A 22,927-nucleotide genomic window follows, 5' to 3' on the forward strand; every position below is an offset into this window, starting at 1 on the left:
TTGCACATTCAACCTTAATTTTTTCAGATTTGACTGCCTGAGTGTAAGTTATAGAAATTATTCTGTATTCCTCTTTGTTCTGCTGGATGTCTGTGTGCATGGCGCCATCTGGTGTCTGGCATGTGTACCTCTGTCTCCAAAGGCTCCAATTTCTGGATTTCACAAGTAAAAAATGACCAAAGCTTTAAGGCTATTTGTTCAATTTTTATTTCGGTACAATACAACTCTAATCTGGAAGTGGATTTGTTGGGTTATGTGTTTTGTTTTGTTTTTTCTTATGTAAAGCACTTTGCAACATGTGTAGTAAAGTGCTCTATAAATACATTTTATTATTATAATACTATTATTAAAGGTAATTGTTACTAACACTAGTAGTATGATGTGTCACAGTTCTTAAAGGTGCCAAAAACAGTAAGTAAGTGTTACCAAGTGTTGTGTCTTGTTTACTGGCTTAGCTTGTTGAACTGCACAGTATTGCACTGATGCATTCAGAGGTACTTCTACTTATAGCAAAGTAATTTTTGTGCAAGTATCTGAAGTTTAGTTTGTGTACATCTATTATCTCTGCTTGTTTGTATGTACGCATGAATGAAGTTCCAGTTCTGGACATTGACATTTATTAGAGATTAAAAGTTTGGATACAAAGAAACAAAGCAGCAAAGCAGAAGAACTTTTTTTCCTGTTACACAGCTAATCCTAGATCAATGACACATTTATATTAAGGCACAAACTGTTACAGAGGTAGATAAGACAACATGTAACATGCATGAAAAGGTCTTAGGATGGAGTAAGTCTGTCTAGTAATCAGAACTGGAGGAGATGCAAGTAAAATTAAAACTTTAGAGCCCCAATGAATCTTTCTGCACGCTGCAGCCCAACAGTGCATTTCCAGCTTCCACACACTCGGTCACTAATGGTGCTGAGAAAAAAAAACAAGCAAAAGTAAAAGTTATCTTCCAAGTAGTTGATTTTCACCAGCACACGCTGATAAAAACAGATCAACATTAGTTATCATGGTATTACCGTTCTGAGCATGAATCCATGACACTGCCTTCATAGCCAGAAGTTCCCACTCTTCTTTAGCATCTATCTTAAAACCATGAAGCCAGATCAGAGCCAGAATGGTGGCCCACACTTCCTGGTTGACCTAAAACACCATACCAAACAAAAATAAAAAGAGGATTTAATATGAAGAGAAACATACAGAATGAGCAAAGACAAAATATCAAGAGGAGAAACTGAATGGTTTTGATTTGCTTTTAACAGCAACAATATTTCCTAAATAAAATATAACCACAAATACAAATGCTTTCACGGGAGCTATTCATAGATGTGTTTAATGCCTGTTATAAACTAGTAGTTCACAATAACACTTGAGGGGATCAAACCAACTTTCTGCTCCATGAAATCTGTCTGCAAATCAAGGCCGATTTAAAATAAGTCACACTACTAATTATTTCTATTTGACTGAGACCCACCGATGCAGGCTTTGGCTTCTCCACCTCCTCACTGGTCTTTCCCAGTGCAGCAGCCAGAGCTGCATCTAGCAACCAGCAGCCAGACGCCTTCTGGAGAGACACCAACTGCAGCAAAGGGTCTCTGGGGGGCCGCTCAGGCAAACCGGTTTCTGAAAAGAAAATGAAAGAAATTGCAAACTGCACATCATTTTACTGTAATTAGGTTTTCCTCCTTTTATTTTTGTGTACATCTAATGAAAAATTAGCAGGTTTCTAAGAATAAAGATGCATAACCTTTGTAATCTATTACACTGGTAATTAAAGCATCAACTATGAATGATATCTGCCATGTAATTAATGGATCATGACATCTATGTGTGCAGAATCAGTAATATTAGTCAAAAAATAATTAAATGGGTAATGTGATAAGTAGGTTTTGTGTACAGTGTCTGCCTGTATACAATGGAAATTTAGCATTGGACTACTCCACAGGGACTCTGACATTGCATATCTACAGGTGGCATTACCAAAAAATACCGTACCATTTAGCTTTGAAGAGTGGTGGCAATCAGCATCATCTGTCTTGAGAGACGTCTCACGTGGCTTCAAGAAGGCCCTGACCTTTTTCTTAAAATTAGAAAAAAAGCTTGTGGTCCTTGAAGACTTGTGATTGATATAAGACACACAAACAAAAATAAAAAGAGGATTTAAAATGAAGAGAAACATACAGAATGAGCAAAGATAAAATATCAAGAGGATAAACGGAATGATTTTGATTTGCTTTTAACAGCAGTAATATTGGCCATTAATATTTCCTGAATAAAATATAATCACAAATACAAATGCTTTCACGTGACCTATTCATAGATGTGTTTAATGCCTGTCATAAACAAGTAGTTCACAATAACATTTGAGGGGATCAAACCAACTTTCTGCTTCATGAAATCTGTCTGCAAATCAAGGCTGTTTTAAAATAAGTCACACTTCTAATTATTTTTATTTGACTCTAACCCACCGATGCAGGCTTTGGCTTCTCCACCTCCTCACTGGTCTTTTCCAGTGCAGCAGCCAGATCTGCATCTAGCAGAATCAAATCAAAATCTTTACAGTAACATGTACAGATAAATGTTTGTTTGTTTTTTCATTATTGGGCTCATATTTAAATACATTTCTAAATCAAACTCTTTACTTTGCCCACTTATTCTGGTCTTATAATGGTGAACAACAGTTGAAGATCAATATAAAAGTGGTTTAACATTGTTAAAATAGATTAGACAGAAGTCAGGTTAAAGTTATCTGATTATACAATACTTTACCAGTGTAGAAAACTTCCTGGATGACTGCAAAACTTGCAGTGCTAAATAGAAATGTATCCAATACATTTTGATGGTGGAAGAATCTTATCTCAGAACATCACAAATTGTAAATAAAAAAACAAAAAAAGCTGGAAAAAAAAAGTTTCAAGTTGTCACCATTCTGTAAAACGTAGATAATATGAATGCAAACCTGAAGATAAATACATATCTGCGTCATCCATCATCTCTCCAAACTCTGGTTCAGGAGGACCATACAAATAGCATTCGTGAAATCCTGCATTTTTGAAAGAAATACATTGTCAGAACAACAAAAATATACTAAAATAAAATGTTAAAAGGTCATAATTGCAATGATTAAATCTGTTTGCATATTCTGGATTAACTCGAATAGTGCAGTAAAAGCTGAATGTTGCTATCACTCGCTCACACTATAACACTGCCCACAGTTTTTATTGTTTTTCAGCAAAGACTTGGGGGAAATTATCAAACTTGGCAAAAAAAATTCCAGTTGAAGGATGAACTACTTATATTGTGGTGGCCAAATGTCAAAGGTCAAGGTCACTGTGACCTCATGTGTTCGTGGGTGTAGAAATAGACCAGTGTGTGTTCAGAAAGACAATGAGCTTTTTACTTACTCTGGGGTACAGGAGCGGACATCATCCCTGAGATTAAGGAGAGTAGGATATTAGCTGGGGCTACCGATAATATAAATATCATATAATATCATAACCTAATAAACTGATAACTAGTGCATGTGTGCAGTTTAATCATATAAAGTCTAAGGCTTTTTACAAATGCACCAATGGTGAAAGGAATATTTGGACAGACATGGACATGTGCAGTACATTCCACAATATCCAAGTCCCATAAAAGCATCATATGAAAGAAGAAGTAAACTGTGTTAACTGTAGTATTACTTACAGCCCCAATTCTAAAAAGGGTTGTAGTACACACAGTACACTACACATAAATATGTGAGTTTTACCTAAAACTGGTTTTCAAATTACTTTTTATATGGTATAGAGACATTTTATGTTATTAAACTGCATCAGTAAAAAGACATTTTATGCAAAGGTCCCCTTCTGAAGTAGCAACGTTCAAGTTTAAAGTTGGCAACAATTAAGCATTTTTACAAAACTCAGCTGATTAATAAAGTAACGCTGTCACTGATCACTAGATGTCAGTACACACATATGGTGATACTTGACATGTCTTTAATAAATAGAGCATTTCCAGCTACTCACTCCCTTCTTTAACATGCCTCTTTTCCACACAAACATAGCTTAACATGGCTGTTATTAATAAAAACATTATAAATCAACATAGTGACATAATGAAGGATAATGCTTAAAATAAATCAAGGTGTGTGTTCTTCTTCCCTGTCATTTAACCTGGTCTATCATGTGTAAGTTTTATGTACGTTTTATTGTATTTTACTGTATTAAGGGATGGTGTCATGGTCTTTATCATCCAACATGCGTAGACAGAAAAATGCACTCACTGGGTGCTGGAACATTTCTGCGCACCAGAGGTCCTTGAATCGTCTCTTTGTTGCTTTTGTTGACAGCAATGAAGGCAGTGTAGGCACTGCTCACTCCTGATTGGACGCTGAGCTCCACCACTTTCTTCCTCAATCCCTCATCTACCTTTTCTCCATCTTTTTGCTCCACCTCCAGGGAGCGAATCAGAGAGCGAGCACCCAACCTGTGAACTGTTAATCTGTAGAGAAGTGAGAAAAGTAAACACACTGCTGCATTTCTATAACTGATTTATATGTAATCAGTCCTAAGAGGTACTAAGAGGGATGTAAGGACATGAAACATTTTCTCTATAAGTAACATAGCAACAACTAACTTGTTTCACCAAATACAAACGAACCATTGCACACAATATGAACGGCTCTGTTAATATCACACATCCCTACTTGGTAGAGTTACACATCTTTAAACTATGGTAAATAGCTTTACCCAGTGTCTTCTGCAGGTTTGAGACTGAAGTTGACTTGGCTCTGAGAGGGATGACCTGCCAGGTTGTACTTCACCTTCACACAACCCTCTGCTGCTTCTGAACTCTGACAGAACATTAAAGTGTTTGAAATTAGTAATTTAAAAAATCACTGTTGTTATATTTTTTAAAACAAATGTAATAAACAAGACTTAGCGCTGGCACTACCTGTCCAGTGAGCTGGGCGTAAACCAGTGACCTCTGACCCTGGAAAATAGCAGTGATTGGTGGAGAGAGAACAGTGGCAGACACTCCTTTAGGTAAATCCCACATGACTGAGATGTCAACCACAGCTGGTTGCAGAGAAAATCTCAGCGACTGCATCACCTGATGAGCAAAAATGGAAATGAAAAGTTGAGAGAGGAACTGGGGTTTTGTAAAATGTATTATAACATATAGTTGTTATCCTATCCTGTATTCCTTTCAGAAAAAAAAAAAACATTTTTTATTTTGTCTTACTTTGGGTTGCATCCTGTCAGCTCCACTGATGAACTGAGCATGACCTCCTCCATTCTTGGCCAAACCATTAATAAGAGCAGTGCTGGCTCCTTCTCCAATCCCAAAGGAGAAACACCTACAATACAGTTGTTTAGTTTTTCACATAAACACATTAAAACATGGAACATTTTGTGGGTGTTTGCTATCTTTTGTTCTGTTGTGGTTTCACCTGTGGGAACCTGAATTCCTCGTCACTAGTTGTAGAATTTCTTTGGTATTCCACACCTCTCCGTCAGTGAAGACAAATAGCTAGGGAAGAATGAAGAATGACTCACCCTTTACAAATAAATGTCTATTTCATTTTAAAGACATGAACTTTCCACTTTTACAAAAAAGGGAATGTATAGCAACAACAGCTATAGATGGAGCCCCTGAAGACTGTCTCCTTAGCCCCTTCTCTACACCCAGTAAGGTAATTACTGCACTAATCATAGACATAGTATCAAATGGTGGCTTGTGCCTGTATGTGTGGGTGTATTACTTGTCTTGGTTGATTGAGAATGCAGGGCTGGCTGTAAATGTGTTTGAGAGGCTCAAGGATCTCAGTTCCTCCCAGATCAGCGGCCATCTGTTCAACCTTCTTCAGAGCCTCCTCCATCGTCGTCTCACTGTACTCCACACTCTTACTGTCATCAGAAAAAAACACACAGAGGAGGTCAGGAGGTAGATGTTTGGAAATGCATTTCGTGTAGAGGGAGGGACTCACGGGAAGATGTGTTCATATGAGGAACCAAAACTGTAGATGTTGAAATAGCAGCCCATTGGTAAACTCTTCAACAGGAGCAGTAAAGTGTCCTTGAAGAAACACATGAAGGTTAGTTAAGGCAGCTGTATGAGAATAAGACAAAGTATGTTGTGATGGAGTAAACTCTTGTATACCCTGGCACTGGCAATACGAGTCTCTTGCTGGTTGCTGTTATTGATAGGACAATCCATACTCCCAGATCGATCCAGTAAGAAAATAAATTCTCCACATGAGGCGACTGAAGACATCACAGACTGAGGGAACTCAGGATACAGGCTCACCATCACTACTGGATCACCCATCAGAGTGCCTGAAACACAGAACAAAGACATGCTAATACAGGCCAATACCAAACCCACTGTTTTATTATGATACATAGAACTAATGTCTTCTTTTATCGTTTATTTCATTACAATATGTTGAACATACTAAGCTTGTATATTGCATATAGTAGTTACAACTTTGCTAGTTTGACCTCACCCGGCTTGGCAGAGGCCTGTCCTGACTCTACCACAGCAGTGGGCTGGTGGGCATCAGTGTAATAAATCAGCAGTTCAACATCTCTGTCAAACTTGTGTCCTGCAGCCAACTTCACCTATGGTTCATAAAAAAACATAAAGTTATAAAATTTCTTTTCAGTTCTGAAGAACAACCACACGCAACCGACACATTATCAGTCGACCTACCGTGGCCTGGGTTTTCTCTGCATTGAGGTACTGGAGAGGATCCAGAGAAGAGCTGGACTCTACTTTAGAGATTGGACGAGGACACGACACTCGAGCAGAGAAAGACAGACTGTAGGGAACCAGAGAGGCTGGAACAGACGTCACCTGGACACTGGCACCTTCACTACCTGTAAAACAAGATCAGACAGGTTAGAAATTCTGTAATAAAAGGTGTTACACACAGAAAGTCCTCAACCTGGAGCCCCTGTTATAAAGCAAAGCATGATGAAAAGACACCGCTCTGCCAGGTCCTTATACTTTCTATTCTTCTTCCTATTTTACTTAATCGGGTAGTGTCAGTGTGAAAAAGATATTTGTTTCAGGAGAGAATCAGGAACATTTAAAACATTTCTGTGAAGAGATGTGTGGTGCACGATGTTTAAAGGTTCCTGATTAATGTATTGGCTTGTTTTCCTACCCTGAGGTTGGTATCGAGGGTTGAGCACAGCAGGGAGACAAAACCTCAGTCCGTCATCAGCCTGCACAGCCAGCTCAGTGACATACTCCAGCCTGATGGAGGCGCTCTCTCCTTGAGGAAGACTCCCCACACTCAGAGAAAATATATCTGGACTCTGGTCACTCTCCTCCAATAGAAAGGCCTGCTGACCGGAGCTCAGTGCATCATCATACTCCTCACGAGCCTGAAATACAGACAACAGATACTCTCTGTGAAACATTTACTATATTTACTGTTTTTATTTCCTTTATACAGAGTCAATGTTTTCTGTCCAGCTCACCTGCTGTTTCTCCTTCACCTCAGCTACAATCTGTGTTTGTCCAATCACAGCACTGAAATGACAAACAGCAGCATCTCCAGGTAGAGGGAAGACAAAAACTGCCTCTATTGGTTTGTCCTCCTTGTTCTCATAGAGCAGAGTGGAGACCACTGTAGCCACATGGTCCCTGACCTCCAGCTCCACCTTGATGCTCTTCAGAGGAACTGACCGAGAAACAAATAAAAAGACAACACATAAATACAGGGTGAGAACGTCCGTGTATTCAGTGGGTAAAACAATAAAACTGTATCTTAACATGACTATGTCTAATAGATAAATAGGACAATAATAAAATAAGTGTTTTTTCTAACAGCTCTGTACCTGGTTCCTTTCCAGGAGTTAGCAGACCACAGCAGTTCATGCTTGTACCTGTGCAGAAAAAAAAGATTGTTTTAGGATTCTCTGCTGTGGTGATGAATGGTAGTGATAGCTATTGTATATTTTGTATTTTTGTTTATCAGATCCTAAAAAGGAAACATATCCACAGACAGGTTAGTCCCAGAAAGTGGTTGGAGTGTTTGGTAATGAGACACAAAGGTTCTTGAGACTTAAGGACTGGAGACTTAACATTTACAGTGCATGCCACACCCAGCATGTCTTGAAACTTAGAACAGAAGAAGTTGCCTTCTCTTGCCTTTAGTACTTCAGACAACTTTTATACATTACACAGTAAAGACTTTAATATCAGTAGTTTATAAATGTGCATTGTCAGACACCAATCAATTCATATTATTGACCAATAATTATTAATAATGCATTTTCCTTGCTCACCTTTTTCTACCTTGTGTATTCACCACCACTATATTCTATAGGACCTGCTGTCACCCCATAGGAGGCTATATACATTCGTGTCATTTCTACATATGTAATCATTGACTAGTTCAGACAGAAGTAATCAGTCATGTGAAGTACTGTTATGAAAACCCACCCAAGGAGTTGTTATAAGGACTCAGTGTGTGGTCTCCGGTTAGAATTAGAAACTAACTTCTTCTTCTCTTTCGGCTTTTCCCATCAGGGGTCGCCACAGCGAATCATCCTTTTCCACCTCACTCTATCATGGGCATCTTCTACCCTAACACTAGCCAACCTCATGTCCTCTGTTAAGACATCCATATATCTCCTCTTTGGTCGTCCTCTTGCCCTCCTGCCTGGCAGCTCCATCTCCAACATCCTTCTACCAATATATTCACTATCCCTCCTCTGTACATGTCCAAACCATCTCAGTCTGGCCTCCCTGACTTTGTCGCTAACACAGACAACATGAGCCGTCCCTCTGATGTACTCGTTCCTTATTCTGTCTAACCTGGTCACTCCTAAGGAGAACCTCAACATCTTCATCTCTGCTACCTCCATCTCAGCCTCTTGTCTTTTTCTCACTGCTACCGTCTCTAACCCATAGAGCAGAGCTGGTCTCACCACTGTCTTGTACACCTTTCCTTTGAGTCTTGCTGACACTCTTCTGTCACACAACACTCCTGATACTTTCCTCCACCCGCTCCAACCTGCCTGCACTCGCCTCTTCACCTATTTTCCACACTCCCCATCACACTGAACTGTTGAACCCAAGTACTTAAACTCCTGTACCTTCTTCACCTCAGCCCCCTGTAACCTAACGCTTCTACCTGGATCCCTCTCGTTCAGACACATGTATTCTGTCTAACTACGACTGACCTTCATGCCTCTTCTTTCCAGAGCAAACCTCCACCTCTCTAGCTGTTCTCTACCTGCTCTCTACTCTCACTGCAAATCACAATATCATCCGCAAACATCATTGTCCAGGGAGATTCCTGTCTGACCTCATCTGTCAGCCTGTCCATCAGCATAGCAAACAAGAAGGGACGTCAGTGGTGCTCTTACAGGGCATAAAACCATACTGCTGCTCACAAATCTCCACCTTCTTCCTAAGCCTGGCTTCCACTACTCTTTCCCACAGCTTCATTGTGTGGCTCATCAACTTTATTCCTCTATAGTTGCTGCAGTTCTGCGTGTCACCCTTGTTCTTAAAGATCGGAACCAGAACGCTTCTCCATTCCTCAGGCATCTTCTCACTCTCTAGAATCCTATTGAACAAACTGGTTAGAAACTCCACTGCTGTCTCTCCTAAGCACTTCCACACCTCCACAGGTATGTCATCAGGACCAACACCCTTTCCACTCTTCATCCTTTTCAGAGCCTTCTTAACCTCATCCTTTCCAATCTCTGCTACTTCCTGCTCCACTTCATCCACGTCTTCCTCCCTTCTTTCCGTCATTTTCCTCATTCATCAGCTCCTCAAAATACTCCTTCCATCTTTTCTGCACACTCTCTTGTGTCATTAGCACCTTTCCATCTCTGTCCTTAATCACCCTTACCTGTTGCACATCCTTCCCATCTCTATCTCTCTGTCTGGTCAGCCTCTACAAATCCTTCTCTCCTTCCTTTGTGTCTAACCTGTCATACAGCTCATCGTAAGCTTTCTGTTTGGCCTTTGCCACCTCCCTCTTCACTCTACGCTGCGCTTCCTTGTACTCCTGTCTACTTTCCTCAATCCTTTCTACATCCCACTTCCTTCTAGCTAACCTCTTCCTCTGGACACATTCCTGTACTTCCTCATTCCACCACCAAGTGTCTTTACCTTCTTTCCTCTTTCCAGATGACACACCAAGCACCTTTCTACCTGTTTCCCTGATAACCTCTGCTGTAGATTCCCAGTCATCTGGAAGCTCATCCTGACCACCCAGAACCTGTTTCAACTTCTGCCTGAATTCCTCACAAGTTCTTTAGCTTCCACCACTTGGTCTTCTTCTCTGTCATCCCTCTCTTCTTCTTCTTGACCTCCAGAGTCATCTTACACACCACCATGCGGTGCTGTCTGGCTACACTCTCTCCTACCACCACTTTGCAGTCACTAACCTCTCTCAAATGACCTCGTCTACATAGGATGTAGTCCACCTGTGTACTCCTACCTCCACTTCTGTATGTCACTCTATGTTCCTCTCTCTTCTGGAAGTAAGTGTTGACTACAGCCATTTCCATCCTCTTAGCAAAGTCCACCACCATCTGTCCTTCCAGATTCCTTTCCTTTATACCAAACCTGCCCATCACCTCCTCATCACCCCTGTTGCCCTCACCAACATGCCCATTGAAGTCTGCTCCAACAACAACTCTCTCTCCTCTGGGGATACCCTCTATGACCTCATCAAACTCACTCCAGAATCTCTCCTTCTCTTCTCACTCACAGCCAACCTGTGGAGCATACCCACTGACTACATTTACCATCACCCCTTCAATTTCTAGCTTTAGGCACATCACCCTGTCTGAGACTCTTTTCACCTCTAGGACACTGTTCACAAACTCCCCCTTCAGGATCACTCCTACCCCGTTTCTCTTCCTATCCACACCATGGTAAAACAGTTTGTATCCTTCTAGTGTTCTCGTACAGGGTGTTGAAACTCTGACTAAACACGGAGCTAACCAGACGTCAAATGAAGGGGATTGTGCCATTTATTTTCTTCTCTTCTTTACAAATATCGCGAGATCATCTAAACTTATCAAATTAGCTATTTATCCTAACAGAAAACATTTTAACATTACTATAAACATAGTTATAAACATTTTGGCTGAACACTTTCCGTTAAACAAACTTAAATACGAATTCAGGAAAAATATTCACAACTTAAAGATTGCCCTAAAGGCAACACAATCCTCCTCCAATAATACGTGCCTTGCTGCCCTTCCACCTTGTCTCCTGCACACACAGTACATCTACCTTCCTTCTCTCCATCATGTCTGCCAGCATTCTGCCTTTCCCTGTCATTGTGCCAATGGTAAGAGTCCCTATTCTCAAACCTATGCTCCTGCCTTTTCCCTTCTCTCTCTGACCACGAACCCTTCTACCTCCCCTCTGTCTTCGACCAACAGTAGTCAAATTTCCACCGGCACCCTGTAGGTTAACAGCATCGGTGACGGTCGTTGTTAACCCGGGCCTCGACCGATCCGGTATGAAAGTCTTGTGGATGATTCGCATGGTTATTTTGGCAATTTTTACGCCGAATGCCCTACCTGACGCAACCCTCTCTATTTATCCGGGCTTGGGACCGGCACAGAGGTCACTGGCTTGCAACCCCTGTGGCTAGATTAGAATTAGAAACTAACTGTGACCTAATAAATATTGTAGCGACTCAGAGGTGGGGCACATTGTTTTGTTGGTGTTTGACTGTTCCAATTCCTGTTATGTGTTATGTGGTTCTTTTAATTGGGTCTTTTATTTTGTAGTGTATATAGTTGAGTGATGTAAGGTGTGCTTCCAGGGTGGGGAAGAGGGAACCCGGGAGAAACAGGCGGGAGATTTGGTGCTTCCGGAGTGACTGAATGGGGAAGCTGAGACCTGTGGTCACTTTGTGTTGGTTCTTATAAAAATAAGAAGAGTTGTTCACTCTGAGGCTCGTCACATTGCTGTCAGAAGTGAGATATTTCATCTGTCTTGTTAGATCGGGAAAGAGCGAGCCATGGAAGAAGAACTGCGGGAGCTGGAGCGAGCTGTGCTGGAAAGCAGCCTGCTTCTGGATAGGCTGATGCGGGCGAGACAAACGCGGGGCTGCCGCGATCCAGAGCCACCCGACGGCTCCAGCATCCCCAGGCTTCATCTACATAAAACGAGCAAAGCACGCAGTGGGGAACAACCGTCACAAACAGAAACAGTCCCTGACAGTGTTGCACCGAGTCAGACACCCAAAACACCGGTCAACCTCCCGAGGTTCAACGGGCTGACTCCCCTGGAGCCCTACCTCGCTCAAGTCCAGCTCGCCACGCTACACGGTGGGTGGAGTGGCAAAGACATAGACATAGACAAGACTCTCCGGGAACATTCACACAGTGGGTCGCTGGTTATTAAAGGACTGTATGTGGACTGTGTTATAGAGAACCAGCAATGTCGGGCCCCAGTGGATACAGTGTCTACCATCTGCTTAGAGGGGTGGACTCCCACTCCAACAGAATTAATTACTGTTACTGAGGAAAAGACTGTGATGCCAGGGAAACGGGTGCTGCAGGTCGCTGTGGGGGAGCAAGAGGTGAGCCGTGAGTTTTGGCTTGCTGACATCCGCGCCGACTGCATCATCAGACTGGACCTGCTAACCCGCTTGAGTGCGCGTGTTGACGTGTCGGGGCTCGCCCTATGCTTCGGCACGGAGACCGTGCCACTTCAGTCGGGTCGGGGAGGGATCATCAAACCCCGGGGACGCCGGGCTCGTCGGCGCGCTGAGGCCAACGCACTCAAGCCGTCACCTCCATCAGCCAGCATCCCGACAACAGAGACGGCCGACGCTGTGAAGGAGCTGGGTCAGCGGAGCAGCGCACATCTGGGAGAGCAGCAGAGAGAGCAGCTACAGCAGTTGTTAGCGGCGTTTGTGGACATTTTTGCTGCACGTGATGAAGATTGCACCAGAACAGGGCTGGTGCAACACCACATCAACACCGGTGAGGCCCAGCCCATCCGCCTGCGACTCCACCGGCTGCCTCTCTCCAAACGCCAAGCGGCAGCGGAGCTGATCACCGCCATGGCCGCGACGGCATAATCGAGCCGTCGGACAGCCCCTGGGCGGCCCCAGTGGTGATGGTGAGGAAGAAAGGAGGTGGCTGGCGGCTCTGTGTGGACTACAGGCGCCTTAACTTCGTCACTCTAAAAGACTCTTATCCACTACCCCGCATCGATGACGCTCTGGATTATGTGGCGGAGTCGTGTTGGTTTAGCTCCCTGGACCTGAGGAGGGGTTACTGGCAAGTGGAGCTGGTCCCAGAGGCTCGAGCCAAAACGGCTTTCACCATCGGCCAGGGACTGTGGCAGTTCCGGGTCATGCCATTTGGACTGTGTAACGCCTCCGCGCCTGCACCACTGCCTTCCAGCAACTGAGGGCGGCCTTGGTCAACGCTCCGGTCCTGGCCCTCCCCGATCCCCAGCAGCCCTTCATCCTCCACACCGATGCCAGCAATGTGGCGGTCGGAACCGTCCTCTCCCAGGGGGGAGAGGCAGGTGAGAGAGCAGTGGCTTTCTACAGCTGCAGTCTGAACCGAGCAGAGCGCAACTACTGTGTGACCAGGCGGGAGTTGCAAGCAGTGGTCCTGGCTGTGCGGCACTACAGACCCTACCTGCTTGGCAACCGGTTCACTCTGCGCACTGACCATGCCTCTCTCACTTGCCTGCTCAACTTCCGGCAGCCTGAGGGTCAGGTGGCGAGGTGGCTGGAGGTGTTGCAGGAGTATGACTTCGAGATCCAACATCGGCCGGGGCGACAGCACAGCAACGCCGATGCCCTCTCCAGGCGACACTGCGCTGCAGAGGAGTGTCGTCACTGCCAGCGTCAGGAGGAGAGGGGACCCGAGGCAGCCACCGCCCGCCTAGGAGTCGACAGCGGAGAGGCTGAGCAGCTGTTCACTGGGGAACAGTTATGCCATCACCAGGGGGTCGATCCTGTGCTATTAATGGTGAGAGGCTGGCTGGAAGCTCAGCAGCGTCCAGACTGGCCAGCAGTGTCTGCAGAGGAGCCTGAGGTGAAGGTCCTCCATTCCCAGTGGGGCAACTTGGAGCTTCACGGCGGAGTGCTGTACCGACGGTGGCGAGCGCCAGACCAGGGGTTGGACAAGCTGCAGCAACGCCAAAACGATTTGCCGTCTGAGGCAGAGGTTCTACTGGCATGGCTGTCGTCAGGATGTGGAGCTCCACGTTCAATGCTGTGACACCTGCACTGCCCAGAAAGGACCCTGTCAGCGCTCCAGGGGTCCGCTGCAGCAGTACCTGGTGGGTGCCCCAATGGAGAGGGTCGGGGTGGACATTTTAGGGCCGTTTCCCCTCACAGAGTCTGGTAATCGCTATGTCCTTGTTGCAATGGATTATTTCACTAAGTGGCCAGAGGCGTATGCGGTGCCGGACCAGAGTGCCATCACATCAGCACAGAAACTGGTGGACGAGATGTTCACCAGATTTGGGGTTCCTGCGGAGCTCCACAGTGACCAGGGGGGTAACTTCGAGAGCCGGCTGTTTAGTGAGGTGTGCCAGAGGATGGGAGTGAGGAAAACACGGACCACTCCACTTCACCCACAGAGCGACGGGCTGGTGGAGCGTTTCAACCGCACCCTGGCCACCCAGCTCGACATCTTGACCAGCCATCACCAGCGAGATTGGGATCAGCACCTGCCTCTGGTCCTCTGGTCATACCGGACTGCGTACAGGAGTCCAGCCAGTGCACACCTGCTGCACTGCTGTTTGGTAGAGAGCTCCGCACCCCAGTCGACTTGGTCTTTGGATCGCCGCCAGAACCGGAGATCGCTGGCGGCCCAGAGATGGACTATTACAGGCGCCTGAGAGAGAGACTCAGACTGGTGCACGATTTGACCCGACGTGCACGGAAGGACGCTGGGGTCAAACAGAAAAGAGCATATGACGCTCGCTGCCAGGGGCGCACATTTGCACCTGGGGACAAAGTGTGGGTGTATTGCCCGGTGAGAAAGAGGAGGATCTCACCGAAGCTCTGCAGCCACTGGCAAGGGCCGGGGGAGGTGTTGGAACGGCTCTCGGAGGTGGTCTTTCGGGTTCAGATGCCTGGTCGGAGGCGGAAGGTGGTGCTGCACTGGGACCGGCTGGCACCCTACCACCCGCTTGCCCCGACTGGGGATGATGACGAGGGTGAGGACAACCCTCCACCTGTTATTCCCGGTGACAGTGACAGAGACACTAATGGACTTGGGACATTTTCGGACTCTGGGGGTGGGGATCAGGAGAGACCGGTGCGTCAACAGCACCGGCCTGATCATTTAAGGGACTTTGTCACAGGGACTGAGGTTAGTGGGGACACTTAAACCTCTTAGCGGGGGGCTGTGTAGCGACTCAGAGGTGGGGCACATTGTTTTGTTGGTGTTTGACTGTTCCAATTCCTGTTATGTGTTATGTGGTTCTTTTAATTGGGTCTTTTATTTTGTAGTGTATATAGTTGCGTGATGTCAGGTGTGCTTCCGGGGTGGGGAAGAGGGAACCCGGGAGAAACAGGCGGGAGATTTGGTGCTTCCGGAGTGACTGAATGGGGAAGCTGAGACCTGTGGTCACTTTGTGTTGGTTCTTATAAATATAAAAAGAGTTGTTCACTCTGAGGCTGGTCACAATATATTAAAATATCTATCAGTGTCCAATGGGAGACACCGCTGGGTTCCAGTTTATCATGTTACCTTAAGTTGATTCAATTTTGCTGTTATTCTACCCAGACACCAAAACGAGAACATGATTAAATGAATGCATAGCTGCACCTAACACAATTTGATTTTAAGAATACACACATACACACATACACTCACATCAGGCGTGGTTCCAACACTGCTTCTTAGAAAATGCTTCAATCAACATTGTTGGACTTCCAAATATTCAGACTTTTGATCAAAATTCTTGGACTCTCAACACGTTTATCCAGTTTCCAGGAAAGTTGACTCTATGGGGTATGGTCACACTTTACTTACCTACTTAACATTACAGCTTACTTATTATTCTCACAGTTATACTTGTGTTGTCATGAATAACTTCCTAAAGGGCTGACAACACACTAACACACATCCAAAACATTTCTTTTTTTTTTTTTTTTTTTGCTCTACTCCGCCTCCCTTTTGCGTCACTTTCCAGCTTTCAGTTTAGTTTTGTACTTATAAAACATCTAGACCTCTGCTGACTCCAGATTTACTGACACAATAAAATGAGCTGCATTTCCCACTCTGACGGGAAATTGGAGATGAAAATAGAAATGAGGGCAGGACGCAACTTGACTCTTTGTTGCAGAGTTTGATGTTGTCATTATTATTCTTCAAAATAAACACAGTGAAGGAAAACTTACCTCTGATGATACACGTTTAATGTCCTGGACAGATTTACAGCAGCTGAATCCTCCAAATATGCAGAGAGACAACTGGAGGTTCGTGGAGCATGAAGACTTTAAGGAGACGGAGCAGTCGAACAAACCAAGCCCACAGGGTATGTTCGATTTTATTCACAGAAGAACACCGGGCGGGCGGAGCTTCAACATGTGCCATCAATAATAAGATAAGTTTAGCTAGTTTTCTAATGTTTACTAGGACTTTAAGTTATGAAAAACACTTCTAACCTTTTATCCTGGTAATGAGTTATCCAGTGTACAGGTTGGAAATGTTTGCTGTTCAGAAACACAAATAGCAAAACAAAATAGTTTCAGCACGAGCTTTGTACCTGGAGTCACAGTCTCAGTTATTAATTTCAAAATAATGTAAAAATACAACTAGATAAAGCATTTCCTGAAGAAAATGCACTGTGAATGCTGAAACGCTGAATCGATTCATGAAGAACTGCTGAAAGTTGATTAAACGTTTTAAAACGCTGCTGAAATTAGCTGAAGAGAAACAGGAAGTGTTTTAACAGAGCTAAACATATAAAGAAGAAGCTAAAATAGTTGAATGTTTACTTAAAAAAAGCTGAAATTGATTTGCTGAAGTTGATAAATCATAGCTGAATTTATCTAAAATATAAAAGTTAAAACAAAAGTTAAACAGTTTTCTTAAAAATACCTGAAAGTAGAAGAAACTGAAGCATGTTAGCAAAGAGCCGCTAGCATAAACAGGCTAACTACACACGAGCCTGACGCTGATTTATAAACAGCCCCGATCACGTGACCCGACACAGCCGTTGCCACGGAGACTGTAGGGGAGAGGCGGGAAACTTCAACCGCAAAGATTTTTGCTAAGGTGAAAACTGATTTGGAGCCCTTACAAACAGGCTTTTTTCAGCCAAACTACGACAGATATCGTCAAAATAAGCGAACCACGTGAGAGCCAAGACTTTAATGAACCACTAGTGTGAATTTTATGTTTGAGGACTGAAAATTGTGGTCACAGGAGCGAGAGATACAAGTGGACTCTTCAGCTGGTCGGACAGAATCTCAGACCGAATTTAACATTGCCGCTAATGGGAGAGCGGAGGGGGACTCCCGTCACTCTGAGGCTCACAGAGAAAAAACGACTTTTCTTTCACATTAGATAAATAGCTTATCAGAATCAGGACAAGTTTACCTACATTTCTGTGAAGAAATTATTCAGATAGAGTGAAAATTGCGGCCGTGCTGACAGTTTATTGAGAAAGATTTTGGTTTAAAAAAATCGGCCTCTCCACTCTAAGCTGTGACGTCATCCACTCTAGCTGCTCCAACGTTCCATCATTCACTCCCATTATAAAGTCCAAAATCAGCCAAAAACATCAAGTCACAAAAACTGTAATTATGAAAAAACTATAAAAAATATTAAAAAAACTGAATGGAAGATTAAAAGAGCTGAAATAGCTGAACATTTTGATACCTGAATGATTTCTGTAGCTGAAAGTATGCTGAAGTAGTTAAAGCTGAAAGAAGAAGAAGTTGAAGAGTTGCTGAAGAGACTCTCCCATAGGAATCCATTATAAAAAATAGTTATTAAAAGTTAAATATTTTAAAAAGTATAAAAGTTATAAAAATTCTGAATGGAAGCACACTTCTCCTTAAAAAGCTGAACATTTTGATACCTGAACGGTTTCTGTAGCTCAAAGTATGAAGGAGTAGTTAGAGTCCAAAAAACGTACGGAAGAATAATAATAATAATATATAATAACTAGATAAAGCATTTCCTGAAGAAAATGCACTGTGAATGCTGAAACGCTGAATCGATTCATGAAGAACTGCTGAAAGTTGATGAAGAGAAACAGGAAGTGTTTTAACAGAGATAAACATATGAAGAAGAAGATAAAACAGCTGAATGTTAACTTAAAAAAGCTGAAATAGATCTGATGAAGTTGATAAAACATAGCTGAATTTATCTAAACAGTTAAAGATAAAGTTAAATGTTAAGTTAAAAAGAGCTTAAATAGATTTGCTAAAGTTGATAAAACAGCTGAATTTATTTAAACAGTTAAAGGTAAAAGTTAAATGTTTAGTTAAAAAAGCTGAAATAAATTTGCTGAAGTTGATAAAACATAGCTGAATTAATTTAAACAGTAATTTAGATAAAGGCTGAAACGTTTTAAAACGCTGCTGAAATTAGCTGAAGAGAAACAGGAAGTGTTTTAACAGAGATAAACAAATGAAGAAGAAGATAAAACAGCTGAATGTTAACTTAAAACAGCTGAAATAAATTTGAAGTTATTAAAACAGCTGAATTTATCTAAACAGTTAAAGTTAAATGTTTAGTTAAAAAAGCTGAAATAAATTTGCTGAAGTTGATAAAACACAACTGAATTTATCTAAACAGTTAAAGGTAAAGTTAAATGTTTAGTTAAAAAAGCTGAAATAAATTTGCTAAAGTTGATAAAACATAGCTGAATTTATCTAAACAGTTAAAGGTAAAGTTAAATGTTTAGTTAAAAAGAGCTAAAATCGATTTGCTGAAGTTTATAATACATAGCTGAATTTATCTAAACAGTAAAATATGAATGTTAAAGGTGAAGTTAAGATGTTTAGTTAAAAAAAGCTGAAATAAATTTGCTTAAGTTAATAAAACATAGCTGAATTTGTCTAAACAGTTAAAGGTAAAGTTAAATGTGAAGTTAAAAAGAGCTTAAATAGATTTGCTGAAGTTTATCTAAACAGTAATTTAGATAAAGGCTGAAATGTTTTAAAACGCTGCTGAAATTAGCTGAAGAGAAACAGGAAGTGTTTTAACAGAGATAAACATATGAAGAAGAAGCTAAAACAGCTGAATGTTAACTTAAAAAAAAGCTGAAATAGATTTGCTAAAGTTAATAAAACATAGCTGAATTTATCTAAACAGTAAAATATTCCAGTTACAGGTAAAGTTGAGATTAGATTAGGTAAAAATAGCTGAAAGTATGTAGACGAAACTGAAGCAGGTTTGCAAAGAGACTGTAAGAGATAGGTATCGTCATGAAAAGTGAACCACCTGGGAGCCAAGACTTTAATGAACCACTAGTGTGAATTTTATATTTGAGGATTGAAAATTGTGGCCACAGGATACAACTCCAGGTCGGTCCAGTAATGCAACCAACACAGTTGAAGCAAACATTTGCATAAGTTTTCTCATGAAGACCATAAAGAACAGATTCTGATTAACTTCAAATAAATTCTTGGTCTCACATCAACTCAATTCTACACAGCACATTGACAATAACACTAACACAACTGGACAACTGGACAACACAACTTCTTATTCTGCCCATCAACAGGAGTTGATGCCCTGTCCCCCCAACCGCCCCACTAGACAACTGAGTGTGTGTCACACTCAGTCAGTCAGTCACTATATCTATCTATCTATCTATCTATCCATATATATATATATATATATATATATATATATATATATATATATATATATATATATATATATATATATATATATATATATATATTTACTATATATTAAATATAATCAAGAATAAAAATAAAATATTAATAAGACATAACAGCATATGTATTTAATTACTATAAAATTAACCCACTGAGCCACAAGCATCAATTCGTGTCGTGTTTTGGATGTTAAAATTCACTTTATCATGTTTTTTTTATGTTTCCTTGAATTGCCTAAAAACTCGACTCTGTCAAACGCCGGAATTTCCGAGTGCCCCTGAACTCCACATGTATTTTCCTCAGCTTCGCGCGAAAACCGCCGTTCATTCCTTTGTTGTCTTTGCCGGTAAGTAGTCGATACTGATTCTCTTCTCAGACATTAATGGTTTTTAAGTTTTTTAAACATAAGTATGAAAGTTAAACATAATCGAACATAAATCAAATCACAAAAGTCCACGTCAGTGAGTATTATCTTAAAGGCGTAATTGTCAATAAGTTAACGCTAGCTAGGTAGCTTTCTAACGGGCTAGCGCTAACTGGTAGCGGCTAGCGAACAGCTAACGACTATTGCCAATGCTAGTATAAAGACATGTTAGCGGGTGAGACTACTTAATTTTTTAATTTTTCAACTGAGAACCGTTTAAGCTTTTACTATGAAATGAACAAATGAAAAGGTTTGTAAAAGGTTCTGTAAGTTTCAACTGTTTCTGTCAGCTCAATAGCTCAAGAGCATTTTCCCACTGCATAGTAATTAGCAGCTCAACTCTACAGGGCTCTACTTGACTTGACTCTCTGTTCACTCAGTGTAGTAGAAACTGGAACTGGTTTTAATTCTAAGTGGTTATTTATCAAAGTAAAGAGACAAGTTTATTTTCACTAAAGTTGAGTTAATGGAGACTTCTTCAGGGCTCGGAGCGTTAGAGACTCTTCTCTCTGACCAATCAGCGTTAGAGACACTTATTTTTGACCAATCAGCGTTAGAGACGCTTCTCTCTGACCAATCAGCGGTCCACATTTTTCCCGCCACCTTCCAACTGTTGCTATGCAGTGGAAACTCTCTGTACAAAGACGCAGATATCTGTAGTGTCCATATTTCTATATCTAGTGCTTTAAAGTAGTTACTGTACATAGACCTGAAATATTGTTTCCTCTTTTAGACAAAGCATTTGGTGTGTGCACAATTGTTGTTGGTAAGTACAGAAATAAACTGTGACTGTTTAAGGTGTTAATTTGTAATTAACTTGCTAAGTGAGCATAGCAGACAACAAAATGAGAACTAGCACATGACACAGAGACATGTTTTAATGCACATCTGTGTTTTATGTGACTTTGTAATAAATCAGAGTTTAATAAATGTAGAGATGATTTATATTAAGTTTCTGAAATGAATCTAAACACAGCTCTCTCTCCCTTCCTCGGTTTGCCGGTGCATCACTGTGTTAGTGACTCCAGAATAACTGACTGTAAGTTAACACACAAATAGCGCACAGTTTGGTTCTTGATACAGAATATTAATACAGGTATTACTCCAGTAATAACCAGTCTTTATCAGTTATCCATCCTGACATGTAGAGAATTTATGTTCATTTCTGAAATGAACCTAAACACAACTCTTTCTCCCTTCCTCATATATCTCCTTGTAGCCTGCTCCCGTGGACTCCAGGCCAACTCTGATCGTAAGTTAATACAAACTCACACTGTTACAAGCAGCACACAGTTTTGTTCTTGATTGCAATCTAGAATGATCTCTCCATCCAGTATCAATTTTCATTACACAAATAGCGCACAGTTTGGTTCTTGATACAGAATATTAATACAGGTATTACTCCAGTAATAACCAGTCTTTATCAGTTATCCATCCTGACATGTAGAGAATTTATGTTCATTTCTGAAATGAACCTAAATACAACTCTTTCTCCCTTCCTCATATATCTCCTTGTAGCCTGCTCCCGTGGACTCCAGGCCAACTCTGATCGTAAGTTAATACAAACTCACACTGTTACAAGCAGCACACAGTTTTGTTCTTGATTGCAATTTAGAATGATCTCTCCATCCAGTATCAATTTTCATTACATACAGTAAATTATCCACCATGATAACCGTAAGTATTAAAAGGATTGAGCAGCAAAATGTTTGATTTATGAAAAAAGTTTTGTTTCACACCACAATAGGAAATGCACATGAGTATGAGATGATTGCTTAAATATTGTCATTATATCAAATTATTCAAAGCCTAGACTTTGAATAAAGATTGACATTGTACATGTTTATTTTCCTACTGATTTCTTTCTTCTTCTTTTTTTCTTGCAGGTGCTGTGCAGTTCCAGCAACCCCTCTGTCTGTCTATCCCTCTACTCTATAGCCATGAACTCTGTCTTTGCCCTTCGTGGCCCCTATGCCCTTCGAGGCCCCTAAAGCCCTTTGAGGCCCCTATATTTTCAAGAACAATATTTCAAGAACATACTATTTTCAAAGCATTGTCTATACAAGAACTATTTTCAAAGCATTGTCTTTACAAGAACTATTTTCAAAGCATTGTCTATACAAGAAATATTTTCAAAGCATTGTCTATACAAGAAATATTTTCAAAGCATTGTCTATACAAGAAATATTTTCAAAGCATTGTCTATACAAGAAATATTTTCAAAGCATTGTGTTTACAAGAATTATATTCACAGCATTGTCTTTTTCAGGAACCATATTCACTGCAGTGTCTTTTTCAGGAACCATATTCGCTGCCTTATTTTCATATCTTATCATATTGATTACTATATTCTGCCCTATTTTATTGGTCTCAGGTCATATCATCTTTTCCATTGGCTAAATAAATTTTTACAGTAAAATTTTCATTGCTAATTGAAATTGGAATTTATTGATTTAAATCATTAAGTAAGATAAAATCTCTTTAAAATTATTTGAATATATATTTGCTATTTTTTTTCTTATTTGTCATTGATCTCCAATTGCTCAGCTAAATTTAAACTTTTATTACTGATAAAACGCAGCCATAGTTACATCATTGAACAGGACTGAAAAACACAGAGCCCTGTAGCTGTTCCTGAGTCTTACTGCTGTCGAGTGTTCCTCACTTCTCC

General features: G+C 41.5%; 2 protein-coding genes and 1 long non-coding RNA gene across 3 annotated transcripts; 2 read left to right on the top strand and 1 right to left on the bottom strand.

Moving 5' to 3' along the window:
- Window positions 1-600: 600 nt before the first annotated feature.
- On the bottom strand, window positions 601-16,483 carry LOC113148415 (von Willebrand factor A domain-containing protein 5A-like). Its single transcript, XM_026340120.1, has 21 exons — window positions 16,371-16,483; window positions 7,843-7,890; window positions 7,483-7,685; window positions 7,164-7,386; window positions 6,707-6,873; window positions 6,501-6,615; window positions 6,155-6,330; window positions 5,982-6,070; window positions 5,757-5,901; window positions 5,445-5,524; window positions 5,237-5,351; window positions 4,946-5,104; window positions 4,741-4,844; window positions 4,275-4,492; window positions 3,409-3,435; window positions 2,964-3,047; window positions 2,473-2,537; window positions 2,000-2,120; window positions 1,479-1,627; window positions 1,024-1,147; window positions 601-919 (listed from the first exon to the last, which is right to left on the bottom strand). Exons 2-21 carry the CDS (start codon window positions 7,880-7,882, stop codon window positions 840-842), a joined length of 2,484 nt encoding a protein of 827 aa, XP_026195905.1. The 5' UTR covers window positions 7,883-7,890; window positions 16,371-16,483; the 3' UTR covers window positions 601-839.
- Window positions 12,009-15,354, top strand: LOC113171415. Its single transcript, XM_026373749.1, is given in 5 exon segments — window positions 12,009-12,927; window positions 12,990-13,387; window positions 13,459-13,943; window positions 14,071-14,717; window positions 14,720-15,354. Coding segments are annotated over 5 exon segments (3,084 nt in total).
- A 3,514-nt stretch (window positions 16,484-19,997) lies between the features above and the next one.
- LOC113148584 lies at window positions 19,998-22,685 on the top strand. The gene is made up of 6 exons (XR_003297447.2): window positions 19,998-20,178; window positions 20,990-21,022; window positions 21,276-21,295; window positions 21,476-21,508; window positions 21,775-21,807; window positions 22,143-22,685. It is a non-coding gene; the product is annotated as an uncharacterized LOC113148584 (long non-coding RNA).
- The last annotated feature ends 242 nt before the right edge of the window (window positions 22,686-22,927 follow it).

This window comes from Anabas testudineus, chromosome 13, assembly GCF_900324465.2.
Source record: "Anabas testudineus chromosome 13, fAnaTes1.2, whole genome shotgun sequence".
Lineage (NCBI taxonomy): Eukaryota > Metazoa > Chordata > Actinopteri > Anabantiformes > Anabantidae > Anabas > Anabas testudineus.

Excerpts from the sequence above, each read along its gene's own strand:
- LOC113148415 (XM_026340120.1), bottom strand. The coding sequence starts at position 7,882 with ATGAACTGCTGTGGTCTGCTAACTCCTGGAAAGGAACCAG. Across the intron at positions 5,105-5,236 it reads CTGACAGGATGCAACCCAAA|GTGATGCAGTCGCTGAGATT; the intron begins GTAAGACAAAAT and ends TTTGCTCATCAG. Across the intron at positions 1,628-1,999 it reads CCACTCTTCAAAGCTAAATG|AAACCGGTTTGCCTGAGCGG; the intron begins GTACGGTATTTT and ends TTTTCTTTTCAG.